General features: G+C 42.4%; 1 protein-coding gene across 1 annotated transcript in view; it reads right to left on the bottom strand.

Moving 5' to 3' along the window:
* CFAP20DC (CFAP20 domain containing) overlaps nucleotides 1-18547 on the bottom strand; it is a 191339-nt gene that overhangs the window by 39117 nt on the left and 133675 nt on the right. Inside the window, exons 12-13 of the mRNA XM_066617348.1 lie at nucleotides 16258-16461; nucleotides 7277-7338 (exon numbers count right to left, since the gene is read on the bottom strand). Coding sequence (XP_066473445.1) covers nucleotides 7277-7338; nucleotides 16258-16461 — 266 coding nt within the window. The remainder of the gene's footprint in view (nucleotides 1-7276; nucleotides 7339-16257; nucleotides 16462-18547) is intronic.

Genomic DNA, 18547 nt, shown 5'->3' with positions numbered 1-18547 from the left:
TTGGGTGCCAGGAGCCAGGTCCATTATTTTGGGCACGATCTGGCAGAGTATCTAGGCCAGGAGTGTCAAACATATGGCCTGCAGGACCTCTTTGGCTAGCCTGTGTCCTCAGGAGGTGCTTCAGGGCCATCCCATCCCTGCCACCTCAACAGCTGTGCTCTGGTCATGTCCAGAGGCTGTTCTGAATGATGATCTGTGACCTTGTGAGGCTTTAAAACGTCATTTCTAGAAAAACCAGAAGTGACTTTTTAAAGCCATGCTCTGAACGGCTTCCGGACGCAAGAGGAGCACAGTTCTGGTAATGTTCAGAGGGGTGGGGGTGGTGGCTCAGGGGCAGCCCTCAGACCACAAACCCTCAACCAGATGCCACAAATAGAACATGGCCCCTGGGCTGAAGAGAGTTTGACACCTATCACTCCAAGTCACTGAATGAACTTCAGGACGGAACAGATATTTAAAACTCAGGTCTCACCTGGTCTATTCTATCTGTGGCACCACCCTGCAATTATTAGGCCCAGTACAATAAATGTGGATTACTTTCCATTTGGGTTAAAGCTAGAAGTGTTTCTAGAATTGAATTTTATAGTAATTTTTCTGTGTGCAACCCCTTTTTCCTTCACCTAACACCAAGGGACATCATTTAGGAACTGAGAGGACTAAAGAGAGGAATCACCATCAGCTGTGGTACAGAGTCCCGTGTTATTATTCCTCAGGATAGGACAAGCCCTAGTTCAGTGACTGAACATGTGCTTTGCAAGAAGAAGGTCCCAGGTTCAATTCCTGGCATCTGCAGGTTGGGATGAGAAAGACCCTTGCCTGAAACTCCGGAAAGCTGCTTGGCATAGGCAGTACTCAGTTAGATGAATCAAGTGTCTGTAGATGGCATCTTTGTGTTCCAGGATGCACCTCCATCTCTAATTAGTTCTCTGGTTCTACACAAAAATTATTGCTGTATATACAATAAAATGACCTTTGTATGAGTGCCAAAGGGACAGATACTTTTGCTTACTAAAAGGGAAGCTAAAGGGTATTTTCCATTTTCCGAGTGTATACTATTGTTGTGCCTATCATAAAGAATAAAAAGTGACACAAAAAACGCTCCTAAGATACACTGCTTTTTCAGTGCAAATTAATCTTGAAACATTACGAAGAGCAAACATTTAAACTTTCCAAGAATCTCTCCCCTTCTCTTTGGAATCTCTTCCCATTTAAATCTGAACTCCCTTCCTAATGCCTTAGGCTTTTCTAAATAAGATGCTTTGTGTGTTTCACTATAGCTGGGTGTCTGACTATCTTCTACTACTCAGTACATGCAGTTTCTACATACTGTATTACCAGGTTTCCAGCATGAGGTTTTGTTCACAGGACTTCCCAAGTGTTCAGATTTTGATTTCTCCCTTGCAGGAAGAAATCTGGTAATTAGATTTTAAATAATATTTCTGGGTCAAGACTTGAGGAATCAATATTATTTCCTTATTTTCTCACACGCCGATGTCCCTCCAAGAATCACAGCTCAGTTTTCCATTTTAACACTGCGGCTCAGGCCTTTTCAGGCTATATATTACCTCTTTACTATACCCATCTCCTCCAGTTTTTATATCATGATGTAAGCTGACCTCATAATTGTGTCATTCTCTATATTTACAGCCCAGTAACGCCTTTCTGGCAGTTCACAAGGGCCACTGAATTTATGAAGGCAATAGCAAGTCAGGCATTTTACACATTACCTGTGCATTTCACAAGTAAAAATCAGGACTATAAACTGGGGCGAAACACGATGTTGGTATTTTTACTGTGTTCCCCCCTCCCCAGTCATAGGTTTTTCAAGGTGGCTAAATATAATATGGAAACCTTCAGCCAACCTGGTTACAATGGGCTGTTTTGGAATATCAGTGATTTATTCCATTGTCTTCAGTGGGAATAAATGAGCTTCAATGCAACTGCTCCAGGTTTAACTGGGTTATAGGCTGTGCTCTGTGTTGCTGGAATAAATAATACACTATGCAAACTACTATAGGATAAAAGGACTGGGTGATATAGATTTAGATCCCTTTAAAAATGGCCTTTAGGAACACAATTGTATACAAGCTTCAGTTTTTCATCTGCATACAGTAATTGCTAATTGTCCAGTAGAGGAACGGGAGGACAGTACAGCAGGAGGAGTACAGTGGGAGGACACTCCAGCACAGGAGTGGGAGAAAGGTGAGAGCCCCACCTACTGGTTAGAGGATGAACAATTGCTAGGACAGCCATTTGCAAACACTGTGCCGTGGCACACTGGTGTGCTGCGAATGGTCTGCTGATGTGCCATGGGAGTTTGGGGGAAGGTTATTTATTAAGGACCATTGGGGGATGTGATCCCCCTACCAACAGCATGGTGTGCCTTGTCAATTGTCAAAAAACTGATGGTGTGCCTTGATGGTAGGCTATGTCCGAATGCCACATGTAAGGGAGGGCACCAGAATACAGGTCTCTTGTGGTCTTTTGTGCTTCCTGGGGCATTTGGTGGGCCACTGTGAGATACAGGAAGCTGGATGGCCTATGGCCTGAACCAGCAGGGCTGTTCTTATGTTCTTATGACAATTTTAGTACCTGGTCAGTGTGCTGTGAGATGAAAAAGGTTGAAAATCACTGTGCTAGAAGCCCCATTCCTTATAAGACTTCTAGGATGGCTGCCTGCTGCCTTGTGCCTGATCTTGTGTTTTCCCACCATTAGTTTGCTAGAGAGTCTGAATCAAGTTGTAGCCATTTTGTGGAGTGGAACCATCCTATGAGGATTCCTCCGAGAGGAAACAGCATGTAACAGAAACTGCAGATAAGTGTTTGGGAACAGTATGATAATGAGATTGTCATAACCGAAGATGTCTCTAGTAACTGGCAGAGATTAATGTTCTCAGAATGTGGGAAACATGGGCAAAAATGAAACACTCCTACCATGGTCTTACAACATACTAATCAGAACCTACCCACAGTTAAGAAGCTTCCTTCTGAATATGACTGGTTAATTACTGTTGCAGGAGATCAAGGAGCAAGGACCCCTTCCTTCTCAATGCATCCTTTGAAGATGCCAGGAAAGATAAGAAATGCCTCCAGAAGGTTCCTGTAGCAAGCTACTGAGAAGGAGTCATTAGCTGTAGTACCATATATCAGTCTAAAACTATCCCAATAATTTACACTTATTAGTCTAGCTTTAAGAACTGTGCCTGAGTGTTTATTGCTCTCCTTCACCACTGCCTTTCACTGAAAACAAATTGTTGATAGAACATTTTCCTTTCTTCAAGATCATACCACACCTCTTCTTCCAACTTACTAAAGGATGGGTTAGGCAAGGAATGAAAAACTCCAATGCTCATACTGCACCACCAACATAGTCACCAAATTCCTGGCCCAGTCATTTTTCCAGATCTGGAATAAATGGTGGAGTGAGTGTGCGTGGGTATTTGAAAGTAGAAGCAGTGTGGACAGGGGTGGAATTGGGTCTCCTTCATGAATTACCATGTTCCTGGGCTTACTCAGTTTTATATACAGCACTTTATACTATATTTTTATGCTAATATATATTTTTTAAAAATATAACCTGCGAAACGCAGTTATATATACATATACATGGACCATCTTAAACCCTAAAGGTCAGCTGATTTCAGCACCACTGGATCAATGAATGCATTCAGTTCTGGGCCTTATCAGTGTGATTGAAGATACTATCTAAACTGACTTTCCAATACATGTTGAAGAATAAGTAATTTTGCTAAAAAGATAAAGATGAAGGACTGTATATTGGAAAGTTATCAGAAGCCAAGGAAGAGAGTTATTTTAAAATACAACTAAGCCAAAAGAAAAAATAATTATGCTTTACTGTGCAAAGCTGGATCAGGGCCAGTATCACTAATCCTAAGGAATACATACATTCACTTGTGGCCTAATGTCTAGTACTTACCGCTACTCACTGAGCCTGTAATGTAAATTATTACAAACACAAAATGGACCACAAAAAAATGTAATAATTGAATCTAGCCATTCAGTTCTTGGATCACTGTTCTTCTACAACTCCAGAGAAGACAGAGAGGAGACAGAGGGCATTTGCAGAAATGAGGCTGAAAGTGGTTGCATTTCTCACATTTGCAATTCAAATCTAACAACTACGTTGAATGAATATAGAACGAAAATTCTGCTTTAAAATGTCTCTCATCCACTTCCGCATCAACATTTACACATACATAAGAACTGCCAAGACAGTCTTAAACGTATGTTTGCTGTCATATGCAAAAACACTTGTCTCAGAGATGAATCCTACCTCTCACTGGTGTTTCATGTTTTCTGCAGCTCTCAAGTTAAACCTGCATTTTTCCTAGTCTGACCTGTCTCACCTATTCCATTGTTTTCTGTTGTGGCAAGCAGTTTACACAGCAATCTGTTACTTTGTCCTCTCTTGTTTGTTTCCCTCAGGACACCCCTATGTTCACTGAAGAAAGGCAGTCATACAGTTCCTGTCAACTGTGTGCACCTGCAGAGAACAGTATGGGCTGAACTAACCTTCTTGGTTTTGCCAAAGCAGATTGGATGTGCTGAAATATACACTCTCCCACTCTTAGATTGGAATTCCGCAAGTATACCTTTGCCTGTAGAATTAGAAAGTTTTTCTCCAAAGCATAATCAAAGCCTAGTTCTTCTAAATTCATCCCACTGTATTTTGTTTTGTTGCAAGGAATTCTCCTTCCTTCTCTTTGCAAACTGACAACATGACTCCTAAATCATATTTTTCTCTAGGCAAGTGGTTTTCATACTGTGTTGAGAAGAGCCCTACTGGATCAGGCCAATGGCTCATGCAGTCCAGTTTTCTGTATCTCACAGTGGCCCACCTAGAGGGGCCTCAAGGAGCACTCAAGACAAGATACTCATAGCTTCTTGCCACTCCCTTGCATCTGGCATTCAGAGATAGGGTACCTCTAAAACCAGGAGGTTGCATGTAGTCATCATGGCTTATAATCTGTGATGAACTTTTCTTGCATAAATCTGTCCAATCCCCTTTCAAAGGCATTTAGGCTGGGTGACATCCAGTGACATATATCCTGTGGTAAGGAGTTCTACAGTTTCATTGCTCTCTAGATAAAATTTTTTTTCCTTTTGTCTACTCTAACTCTCTCACCACTCAGTTTTAGTGGATGTCCCCTGGTTCTACTGTTGTGAGAGTGAATAGAATTTCCCTCTATCTGCTCTATCCATCCCATGCATAATTTTATATGTCTCAATCATATCCTCCTCCCACCCCAACACTTTGAGCCCCAAACACTATAGCCTGTTCTGGAGAACCCCGCAGTTCCCTGGAGGCTTACTGGGGTTCCTTAATGATGTTCAGTAACGGAGGACAAATGTTGTGAAAATCAGCTTTCTTTCCATCAACGGTTGTCTGCAGTAATATGCATCCTCTTTCTAGGATGCTCTCTTAATTCAAAAGCAACAAAAAAAAAAACTCAATAAAACTGCCCAGCAATCTTCATGAACTGACTGTGCCCCTAGGTCAGAGGTTTTCAGACTGGGGTGTTGTGACGCCCCAGCCTGAGGGCCCTGGCCTCTTTGCCCTTAAGGGGCGGGGACAGCCAAGAGGCAGGGAGGAGGCAGCGGCACCTCAGGAGGATGCAGGGCTTGGCTGCACTCACCACAGTCTCCTGCAGCCTCCCAGGAGTGTGGGGAACCCTGACCGACTGACCACAGGGCTCCCCGAGGCTTCCAAAGTGAAAGTGGGGTGATCGCGCCCCGCCTCCGCTAAACCAGAGGCGGAGCGCAATCGCTCCACTTTCACTTCTGACGGAGCTGCAGGGACTGGGGTGCACTCACTAGTCCCTGCAGCAGCCGTCCCTGGATGCAGGGAGCCCTGTGCAAGCCTCTGCAGGGCTCCCCTGGTCAGCAGCAGTGAAAGTGAGCGACTGTGCTCCACTTCCAGTTTTGCGGAGGCAGAGCGCGATTGCTCATTTTCACTGCTGCTGACATGGGGAGCCCTGCAGACACTTGCGCAGGGCTTCCCACACCCAGGGATGGCTGCTGAAGGGACTGGAGGGTGCTCCCCAGTCCCTGCAGCCCCCCCCCGAGCGGTGCAATCCTGGCGATCACGTCGCTGCCTCCCCCCGCCCCCGCAAGGACATACTGCGGGTTTCAAACTCCTGGAGAGTTTGAAAACCGCAGCCCTAGGACATCTCCAAAATCTTCCACAATGCACAGCGATCCCTGTGCCAAACTTCAGTACAGAGTTGTCATCTCTGATTGAAGCCAGATATTTTTCTTCCCCAACATACTGTAATGTCACTGAACCAACGTCACTGTCAACATCTCCAGGACTCAGTAGTCACCTGGATATTGAAGATGATTTCTGTAGACCAGGCCAACAAACCTGGAGGGCAGGCAACTCGAAACACAGAAAAGTTCCTCTGAAGTTAGAAAGTTTGAAAACCACTGCTTTAGATTAAAGACTGCTGATTCCTCCACCTTTTGGTATATAATTTGCACTACAAACTTTAAATCTCTTGTGACTCTGTTTCAGTATATTAAGATGCTTCATTTAGAAATCCTAGGAATGACACATAGGAATGAACACAGTACTCCAAACAAGTCTGATATAAGAACATAAGAAAAGCCCAGCTGGATCAGGCCCCGCTATTCCAGCTTCCTGTATCTCACAGTGGCCTACCAAATGCCCCAGGGAGCACACAAACAACAGACACAACTTGTGTCCCGGTGCCCTCCCCTGCATCTGGCAATCAGAGGCAGCCTACCTCTACCTTGCACATACCTACCATGACTTGTAACCCGTCATGAACTTTTCCTCCAAAAATTTGTTCAATTTGTTTTCCACTTAAAGGCATCCATGCAAGATGCCATCACTACTTCCTGTGGCAAGGAGTTCCACAGACTAATTGCACGCTGGGTAAAGAAATATTTTCTTTTGTCTGTCCCAACTCTCCTAACACTCAACTTTAGTGGATGTCTCCTGGTTCTGGTGTTATGTGAGAGGGAAAAGAGTGTCTCTCTATCCAGCCCCTGAATGATTCAGATATGTTGAACCACACATCTATAATCCCACTGCCTCTCTCTCTCACACTCCTATGTTGTGCAGCTGTAAGATCCCATGCATGTATGGTGAAGTCCAGGGGTGAACATCTGTTTCTAAGATGCCATCACTGAAAATAAGTTTTAAAATTCTACTGAAGAAAAGTTGCATTGATTGGAGTTTTAGATCATTCTGAGCATATCTCTGTTGCCTGGGCTGTAAACAGCAGCTTACCGTGGGTTGGAATGGGAAAGTGGGTTCATTTCTTTCTGATAGTGACACCCTTGATTGACAGGCTGTGGAAGACACAAACAAGAGTGAGAAAATCATTTTGCCCATGTTCTTTCAATATGTCTAAATCTAAACTAAAGTATTATTATTCACTATGAAGTTTCATCAGTGATACATATGCTGCTTTATAGAATTACCCAAGCAAATATGCAAGGAACATGTGAACTAAATTTTAATAGGGGGACAGATGGGCCACAAAGGAAAGTATTATTATTATTCACTATGAAGTTTCATCAGTGATGCACATGTTGCTTTACAGAATTAGCCAAGCAAATATGCAAAGAACTTGCGACCTAAATTTCAACAGAGGGACAGATGGGCCACAAGGGAAAAATGAAGAGGCAAGAGAAATATGTATTTGTATAGAGCTGGGGTGTTCAAAGTTTTTGGCAGGAGGGCCACATCATCTCTCTGACACTGTGTCGGGGGCCGGGGAAAAAAATAATTAATTTACATTTAAAATTTGAATAAATTTGAATAAATTTACATAAACGACTATATTAAAGATGCACTTATATGAATGATTGAAGTTCTTGAAATAGCTCAAGGCCTGTAAAAGGCCTCGCACAAAGCAAGACTGGCCTTTCCTTTGCTGCCGCTACTGCATCACAGATGTGAAACAGCAAGCAGTGGAGGAAGCCCTCATCCCACAGCTCATGCGAGAGGTCAAACAGTTGCCCTCATGCTGAGAGCAGATGCATCAGGCCAGTGCGGGCTCCAACAAAAGAACCATCAGTAGTAATTCTCTTGCAGTTTCTTATGCTCCTTCATTTTCTCTTCCTCGCTCTTTCACACACACAGATACACACACATCCTTTGCAAATTTCAATATTTTCAAGCAGTGAAGGCTGAAAAATTGCTGGGTATAATTGATTCTGATTTTAATATTTAAATTCTTGTTTGAAATATTCATAATTTTAGAAAAAAGGGCTTGGTGATTGATTTAGAAACTGAGCAATTTTTATATTTTAGGAAGATTTAAAAGTCATTTTAAAGAAATTATTACTCCTGACAGCTAAGCAGAGTAATATGCAGTTCTCAAAGCTATTATATTCCTTTTGGACTGACAGTTTGGAGCAGCTGCTAAACAATTTATATTTCAGCAATTTCTCCTGACAGCCTAGTTATTACGTTTCAATTCTTCGTAAACTATCACTGGCTATAAAGTATAGTTTTTCGTATATCACTTTTATAGTTGCGTGAGAGCATCTGTTCAGGCAAATTTGCCTTGTGTCTTGGCTAAAGGAATTCTGTGCCTTGGCTGCTCAAAAGAGAATTTCCCCTCCATGTGATCAAACTTATAAATAGAAGGACACTTGATAATTAGATACTCACTCTGAAGATGTTAAGTGAATATAGTACTAAAGTCGAAGTCCAAGGAAATGCACTAAAAGAACATTGTCAATTATGTACATAAACCTGAGCATTTATTCATTCAAGAATGTACAAAATGTACAGATGGAAAATCACAGCTAATATAAAAGACAAAAACAGCCTTCTGGTGGTGCTGTTGCCATAGATTAGACCAAGGGACACAGAGGTTATGTAAAACTAGACAATATTTAGAAAAAAAGCCTTGCTTTCTAGATGAGGAGGAGTCCATAATCTATATGGAAAGAATTATCAGAGAGTTGATGAGCAAGTAAGACTGGGGAAAAATATGATTAATTGGAAATAGAAAAGATTTTATCAACTGACTCAAGAAAAGAATGTACAGCATACAATTTTCGCTAGGACCATCAAGGCAGTGAAACCTTAAAAATAAGTTCACCATTTTTCAACACAAGTTTTAGAGCAGTACCACACTATAGTACACAAAGGAAGATAGCAGTTTAGCCTAACTTATAATTCTTACAAAAGAACACATTTTCACCAGTGGAAGAGCTGTGGGTGGCAAAACACTTCTGAAAGTCACTATCAGAATGAAAATTTGCCTTGACTGACAACAAATTCAAGCTGTCAGAACAGAATGTAAGAACCTCAAGTGTATTCATTTAAAGAGGAAATATTGCTTGTACCTTATTTGGGTTGAGAGGCCTTTAGGCTTGACAGAGGAGTTTGAAAATTCATTTCAGAGTGGGCAGGCTGAAAGGCCACATTGTAGAAACCCTACAATCTTTAGTCCTCAAAATTGCAAAAGAAAATTGGAAAGCACGACAATACTCAGAAACATACTGTATTATATTTCTAAGTCTTGTGATTTACTTGACAGTGTTTTGATGACTCAGAGGTTTTGGATATAAGGAATTATGCTCCTGGCATCCCATACGACTGGCCATAGAGGGATTGAGAAGAGACTTGCAACCCTTGAACTTGCCAGGAGCTACCCCCCAAAGATGCACCGCAGACACTCAAGTATAAGTCAATCTCACAGATAAGTCGAGGGCAGGTTCCGAGCCAAAAATCATGGAATTTTCTATGACCCTTGGATAAGCTGGGGTTAAACTAAGGGGGGTATCTGACTAGTTTTGTCTGATTTAACCTGAGGCCAGATCCTGAAAAATAACCTACCAGTAATTGTTACTTAAGAACTGTATATTCTCGAATGTATTAAAAATATAGTAAAAGATCACATTTTTATTCATTAACTTTTTAAATTCTGGTCTTCAAAACCTTTTGACAAACACTATCAGAGTAAATGCACTTTAAACAACGTACTAGTAGATTAGAACCATGAAGCAAATCCTTCTTTAAGGTTCCTGTTAAGAACCTTAAAGAAGAGCCAGAGGCTCTACATACAACGTACAACATATAACACGTAACTTGGAGTGTGCAACAGTGAAGAGACAAGCAACAAGGAATCAGCATGAGCAAGCGCAGCTACACATACTTGCAACCCTATTTACTCAGAAGTAGACCCCATTGCTTTCCATGGGTACTATTCCTGGTGCACTGAATTGTAGCCTGGGACTTTGTTTCAAATGGAAATGAGGATTACATACTGGTGTTTAAAAAACCAGGCCTCTACCAAATATTTGCAAAATGGAATGAGGGTGCAGAAGAGTCTGCTAAAGAGAACAAGGCTTGCTTGATTTAAATGGAAGCCTTGAGCTCTGGCTTCCTTTTTTCTCAGGAGGAGAATAAAAGGTTAACTTTAACTGCAGCTTGCCCTGGAAGGGCTGCCGTGGAAACTAATAGCCTTGTAATTATCTCTGCATTTACCTCTTGCTTCTAGGTGCTTGACACAACTTGCCTGAACAGCCCTGATTCCTGAGTGACCTTGCAGATAAAGTGAGGAGATGATCTAAGCTTGATTTATTGGCAGAAATTTCTCACCTTACAAGTGAGTATCTACAGTAGGTATAGCGTGATCTGGTTCCAAGCTTTCATAGACACACGTCCCAATCTAGCTATAGAAATCTGCATGCAGAATCAGGCTGCTATGCACTCACTTGCTGGATTAGAGCCAGTGGGCATAAATTGGATTGTGTATCCAAGTGTGGATAGCATTCTAGGAGGCATTCTGAAGCCTGCAGAAGCTGCAGGCAGATATATGCAGCCTCTGTGGGCTTCAGAAAGCCCTCTAGAGGCTACTGGAGCAGACTAACAATAGAATGCGTGCTACAAAGCAGGAGGATGCCAGCTAATACTGTAGTAGAGCTCCAGTCCCCTTCAAGGGTTTAAGGCGCCAAAAACTGTGGATTTGCTTATCCACAGTTTTTGGTATCCATTGAGGGTTTGAGAGTGGATGTCTGTGCATATGGAGGCCCCACCAGTATTATTATTATTTTTTTAATATATTGGACTTGATGCTACCATGGTATGTAACTGTATTTGCAGAACTGTTACAGACTGTACATATATGCTTTTAACAGTGACAGTCCATGGAGCTTATTCCCGGGTAAGTGTGGATAGGATTGAAACCTTTGGGATATTTGGGGAGTTTTTTTTTTTTAAACAGATCAGCAACTGCTTGGGGGTTAGGAGGGTTCTTCTTTATGTTAAATAAATTTTGAAAATATTCTTATGGTAAACTTTTAATTTACTTACTTAATTGATTTGATTTTTTTCTATGAGGGGGTGTCAAAAATCTAATCCTGATAAGACAGTGGTTCTTCTGGTCTGGAAGTCCACATTTCAGGTAGGACTATCATCCTGCTCTGAATGAGGGTGCACTCTCCCGAAGGAGCAGACCTGCAGTTTAGGGGTTCTCCTGGATGCACAGCTGTTCCTGGACTCCCAGGTGGCGGCTGTGGAGGAGAACAGATCAGACAAAGCTGAGCAAAGCTGTGATCATACCTGAATCAGTCAGACTTGGCCACAGTGCCACACTTCCCAGTGACATCTAGATTAGTCTACTGCAGCATGCTCTATGTGGGGCTGCCTTTGAAAACTGTCTGGAAACTGCTCACTGGTTCGACTTAGTTGGGTCACAATTTGGCAGCTACCACCCACTGGCTGGCAGTTTGTTTCCAGGCACAATTCAAAGTGCTAGCTTTGACTTTTAAAGTCTTTTACGGTTTGGGACCAGGTTATCTGAGGGACCACCTCCTCCTTGTTTCTCTCAGAAGCTTTATTTTGTATCAACCTCTCTATAAAGACTAGGACTTTCAGAGTAGTTTAGTCACTGCTTACTGTCTAGGGATTACTCATAGCTTTGAGACAGAACTCTACACTCTACTTACTTCTGCATATCAGAGATGACAACTTTTCTATGATTTACTTATGTATGTGGGTAGGAGTGCAAACCCAGAAGCCAGAATCATACTGAATGCAGCAGCTCTTTTTTGGTTGCTTTCTCTCTTCCTAAATCTGATTAATTCCTTGATTAAACCAGATAAACCAGATATAATAATGAACATGTGGCTGAAATTCTAAGACACATCCGCTCACCATCTTGGTGAGAAGGTTAACCAACACTCCCAAGAATGCTGAGTCAGTGGTTCCATATACCAGGGAAATTAGGTAGAAACAAATATGGGCCCGATCCTATCCAACTTTTGAGCTCCGGAGTAGCCATAATGCAGCCCAGTGGTAAGGGAACACATGTTCCCATACCTTAAGAAGGCCCCAGTTACTGCACCTCTACAGGATGCAGCGCACACCCCATTGGCACAACTGCACCAGCACCGGAAAATTGGATACGATTGGGCCCTATGTTGGCTACTTTGGAAATAAAACAATCCTGAAACAAGTATTTCTTTCAGTCCTGGAAGGCTTTTCTTCATGAGACAAGGAGCTAAAGCATGTTGGGAAGGACAGCTTAAGGGAGCTTGCCATTCAGCGGTGTTTTCTCCAGTGGCCCTGAGAACAAGCAAAGAATTTCAACTGTGAATGATGTCAAACTGGCACAGTATGAAACTTTAGACACTCTTGCTGAATCAAAACTAAACAAAAAAAGTCCTGCTTGTAGATTGCAGGCAGAGCCACAAATTCTCTGAATGACTGCTTGGGTTTTATTTGAATGATTATCTTGTAAAATAATTTTGATCTCAAATTAGATTCACTGGGAAGGGGGAGGGAGTGTTCTAGTGAAAAAGAATTACCTTATAGGCCCACATTCTCATGGATGGGGGGAGGAGAAAGCCACCAAATACTTGTACACCATGGCAGCAAGATCTAATCACACTTTCAAATGACTAACAGCTCAATCCTATCCACACTTTCCTGGGAGTAAGCCCCACTGAATCTAATGGGACTTACTTCTGAGTAGACGTGCATAGGATTGGGCTGTAATTCATAGAGATGATTTTTCAGTGATATTGAAATAAAACACATAACACTACTTTCTGTAATTCTCATTTTTGTAAAAAAAATAAACAAGCAAAACCACCACCACCTCCAAATCTGTGAAAAAATAAATAATGGGCTGGACTTGGGGGGTGCATGGACACTGATTGTGGCTGCATCTGCTGACACTTAGTACATATCACCTACTTAGTACACTTTCAAAGTGATTATAATTGATAATTGTGATTTATAAAAATGCACCCTTGGAATAAAAACACATAACACCGTGTTCTGCACTTTTCCTCCTTTGGAAAAAACAAAATCATTGGAAAAGTGATTGGAATCATTCCTTTTCAAATCATTGAAAAGCATACCTCTACTAATTCATTACATCTGAATGCATTAAAGAAAAAGATATTAGTCCAACAGCCCAATCCTATCCAGTTCCACTGTTGTAAAATGGCTGCCCAAGGAGCACTGGTGGGTATTTTTGGAGTGCTACCACAATACACAGCAGTATTACGATTATTAACAGTATTTATATACCGCTTTTCAACGGAAAGTTCACAAAGTGGTTTACAGAGAAAAATCAAATAACTAACGGCTCCCTGTCCCAAAAGGGCTCACAATCTAAAAGGATGCAAAAGAACACCAGCAGACAGCCACTAGAAAAGACGGTGCTGGGTGAGGAGGGTCAGTTACTCTCCCCCCACTAAATAAAAGAAGACCACCCACTTAAAAAGTGCCTCTTACCCAGTTAGCAGGAGTTAACAGGGCAGTTAACAGGGCAGTTAACAGGGTAGTTAGCCCAGTTAGAAGGGCAGTACTTCCCATCCATTGCCAGATCTGCCTGGATCAGCATGGAGCAGGTAAGGCAACAGTGGGGATAAGTAGGTAAGGCAGGCAGGGGGAGAAATAGGGGCAGGGAGGCTGCGGGAGCAGGTGGATTCAGCAGCAATGGTGCACACCGGATCCTATCCTCCCTTTGTGCAACCTCCCCCACTCCCTTTCCTCCTTGGACTTGTGCCAGGTAAAGAGTTGGCACAGGTCTGAGGAGACCCATTATAGAGTAGGAGGCTTACAGAGGGGGTAAGGGGAGTTAAAGCCTCCCCGCTTCACTACCCTCCATTGGATACATCACACATCTTTTTTGGTGCAGCTGCACCAATGGGGCAGGGGGAATAGTATAGAATCTATTTGGGCTCCAAGTCGTATTGAATCTGATCAAGGTTGTGGGATCAAAAAGCTCTGTCGGCATTCAAACCTGAATTCACTAAATACAATGCATTGTATCCCAAGTTCTTTTTCAGTGGGAGAATCATTTAAAGCTAAACTTGCTGTGTGTAAATAATCACATAACACTGCTGCCAATTCCAGGGATCAGAAGGTAATGAAGATTATAGTTCCTTCATTAGTAAGACTGACCAACTTTACAGGGCTGGAGGAGTACTGCAATGAAATATCTGAAAAGCTCTGAGCACTGATAGAGAAAAAAATCTTTATAAAATGCTCCTAACAATGACTATGACACTAGAACTCATTTATTCAGACCTGCAGGCTTCCTAAGTGAGCAAGTTACCCGCATAAATTCAGTTAAGAAAATTCACATTCTTGTGCTTTATCACCTGAAAGCACAGAAAGATGGATCTGAGAGTCAATCATGGAAGAACTGGTTGAACAGAAGCTCATCCTAGTTTGCCTCCCAATTCCACGAAGTTACTCTTTTGCTTGTTGGTTCTCCTGTAGTCTAACAGCCCAATCCTGAGCTTTCCGGAGCTGCAGGATCTGGTGGCTCCACGGAGGGCTCCCGCAGGATCCAGCGCCTCCATCCCCTTCCCCCGAGTAAGGGAAGCAGCCCAGCAACTGCTACTCACTTTAGCGGCGAATGTTTGGTTGCCACTAAAGTGAAGGTGCTCATGTAGGGCGAGCAGCCCTGCCTGAGCGCCCTGGATCCTGTGGAGCTTGGCTCCATGGACCCACCTCTCCCCTGCCCCGACACGCCTCCCCCACGCCCCCGGCCACACCTCCCCCCCCTCTGGAATGCTTCAGATTGTGGTCTGTGTCGCGGAGGTGTGGCGTGGACCACAGGATCAGGCTCTAAGACTCTGATCTTTTCTATCTATTCCTCTCTTGTTAATATGGATCAATGCTTCAGTAAACACAGTTTCCATTAATGTGGGGTTTTTTAGGAACATAAATACTGTACAGGTCCAGCCTATTTATACACGGATTTTTTATACACGGATTTGACTCAATACGAACGGCCCCTGCAAATGAGAAAGAATGTGCTGATCCCTGGAGAAGGGGAAAAATGCATCCCTTTAAAATCAGTTTTAAAAACTGAATAGTCCTTTAACAACAGCCTCCTTAATGAGAGAGAGAGAGAGAGAGAGAGAGAGAGGGCAGCAGGCTAACAATCCATCAATCCTTCTCTCTCCTTCGGACCCCTCCCTTCCCCCAGCATGTGAAAGAAACATGATCATTTTGCATTGGTGAAGGGAGGGGCTGAGTGAAGTGCTGATGGATTATCTTCTTAATGACTCTTATCTTAGAGTCAAAAGGTCAGCAAGGCTGTTTTTCAATCACGGGAGCAAAGAAACTGTTTTTTGCTATAGTGCGTTTTTTTCTATCCATGTGAGTGCTTGGAACGGAACCCTTGCAAATAATGAGGCTCAACCTGTATCCAATTCTTTTTGCCACACCTCAGAAAGGATACTGTAGAGGTGAAAAAGGTGCAGAAGAGGGCAACTAAAATCATTGAAGGACTGGAACACTTTCCTTAAGAGGTAGAGCTATAGTGTTTGGACTTTCTAGTTTGGAAAAAAAGATGATTAAGAGGGGACATGATTGAGATCTATAAAATGGAGACAGTAGATAGAAGCTTTTCTCCTTCTCTCACAATACCAGAATTGGGGTCATTCATTGAAACTGATTAGCGAGAGATGGACAAAAGGAGGTATGTCTTCACACAGTGCGTATTTACTCTTCGGAATCTGTTGCCACAAGATGCGGTGATAATAGCTTGCATAGTTTTAATGAAATTCCTCTTGATGGCTGAAATATCTTTGTGGGATTTGGTATCTACTGCATATAACATAATTCTTCATTTTGAGTTCAAAACCTGCCTGACACCCCTCCCCCATCTTTTTATTTTCAAGAATGATGGAGGAAGGATGTCAAATAGACTATAATACAATATGATGTCACTTTTGATTTAAATGAGGTTAATTTATGGAAGATGCATTCACACTCACCGCTGGAAGGCAGGAGTTCCAGGTTGTTGTGTCATCACTGCTTGTGCTGATACTGATGTTACAGTTGTCAATCTGAGATGCGCTCAGCCCATGTGAAGTGCCATTGTCTTCCAGCTCTTCATTTTGTTGCCTCTTCATGCTAGCCAACATCTGCAGTTCAGAAGCGCTCATGCTGCTTGGCTGGTAGTTTTTCCAATTGTATTCCTAGGATTACATGGAAATGGAATGTGGGAAGGATACAGAATGGAATACTATGGAGAAGATATGAATGCAACAGGTTCCCTAATGCAAAACACTGCAGGATTTCTGCAGTAGCTGAAAAGATGCAGAATTTCTCACGAAGCAAGGGGTTAATCAAGCTACACTCTTGCTTCAACTGGATAGTAATTGCTTCTATACCTTTAGAGAAAGGAAGCTGAATGAAAATCAAATACAGTTAACACAGAACAGCTTGTATTCCAGCTGCTTGTTCTCTCTTCTGTGATTTTAAAAAAGGTAAATGAAACCTCCAATAACTTTTGATTAATACTATACAAATTGGTAAAAAAGACAAACCAAAAGAACTCATTTAACATCTAGTCTGTAAATATCCAAGCCGAGAACTTCAGTTATCTAGATAATTCAATAAACTAAATAAATCTTGAGCATCAGCTGGAAGATGGAGCTACCCAGTTTTCATATTTACTAATAAGTTCATCTTTTACTCCCCTTCAAAAAAAAACAACAAACAACACACAGCATTATACAATAGAGAGGGTCCATAGTTTAAAGCAGTATTTCTTAACCAGTGCTATGGGTACCACCAGAGGTACTTGAGGTGATGTCTGGTGGTACACACTGGATACCTGCTGCCCAGCAGCGAGATCAGGAACACGACACAACAAACAGTGGTAGGAGGCTTGGCTTGGTAGGCAGAGCTCCAAAGCTTGCTTTTCACAGCCCTCCCATCCACCCTGAGCCAGTGTTTGTTGTGTCACATATGACCTCCCAATCCAGAAGTAACTGGCAACGACGTCATCACCCGTTACTTCTGGTGGTACTTTCAGTAGGTGGATCATGCAAAGTGGTACGGTGGGGAACAAATGTTGAGAAATGCTGAAGTAGAGCATTTGTTTTGCAAGCATATGCCTCAAGTTCCACTTTAGGTTAAAGGATCTTAGGTGGTAGGACTGGGAAAGACCTGTGTCTGAGATCTTAGAAACCACAGTCCACCAGGGTAGGAAATAATGGGTTAATGCATGCTGTGCTTCAGCAGGATTGTGCTCCCCCCCAACCTGGGTAATTTAATATCAATGGTCTTGTGAAGGTGAAGAAGCAGAGAAAGGGGGAGGCAGACAAAGACATCAGACATCTGCTCTGCTTCAGTGATTCTATTGTTGTTTTTAATTTTTATACTGTTTGCCATCTTGAATGCCTCTTGAGTGGGAGGGAAAATGGGGGATAGAAATAAATTTATTTTGAATAAATTTCAAAAGAACAGACAGAGCAATAATCTGACTCAGTACAACTCAGCATCCTGTGTTCACAAACTGAAGAAAGAACAAAACCATAACTCTGGGCCCAATTCTCTCCTCCCAACCTTGCTGAAAAGGAGCATGCTTTATCCAGCCAGGGGTGGTGGTGGTGGGAGGTATTAAAGGGCAAAGGAGATTCACCTCACCCCACTGGATCCACTGCCTCCCTCAGCCTGCCCACCCCATTTCTCCTCCTCCCCACCCTGTTTCAACCCACTCCAGCCCGTTTTGCCCCTCCCCACCTTCTGGGGAGGTCCAGTGATAGACAAGGAGTGCTGCCACCTCTTGTGGCAGAGCTCCAAAAACTGCTCTGGAGCTCCATCGGCAGCCATTTTGTGACAGTGGAATGCCAAGTGTTCTATCTGGCAGCACTGTCTGGCATAGGATTGTGCTGCCTGTCTCCCAGTGAGACAACCAGAGACAACATTCCTTCAGAATGATGCCTTCTGGGATCTAGCCTACTGTAACATGATAAGGATGAGTATGCCTCTCTCCTGTTTTTCTTTTGGTTGCTGTTTGATTTTGTTGTTCAGGCTAATTTTGACATCGAGTTAGCTTCTATTGAACTTTAGATTGCTATTTTTGCATGCATTTTACTTTTGTGTACGCATTCAGTGGACCAATTCAGTGGACAAAAGTCAGTGTGCATAATTAGTGGATAAATTATAAACAGATGATCATCTTTTTTTGCAATATCCCATATTTTATGTATGCATTCATTGAAGGATGGATATCTAGGTTGCAACCAGAGAATTAATAATTAATTCTTCAAAAAT

This window comes from Tiliqua scincoides, chromosome 2 (genome assembly GCF_035046505.1).
Source record: "Tiliqua scincoides isolate rTilSci1 chromosome 2, rTilSci1.hap2, whole genome shotgun sequence".
NCBI classification, from domain to species: Eukaryota; Metazoa; Chordata; class Lepidosauria; order Squamata; family Scincidae; genus Tiliqua; species Tiliqua scincoides.
The sequence above is the reverse complement of the archived record's forward strand: the minus strand, read 5'-3'. Positions and strand labels throughout refer to the sequence as shown.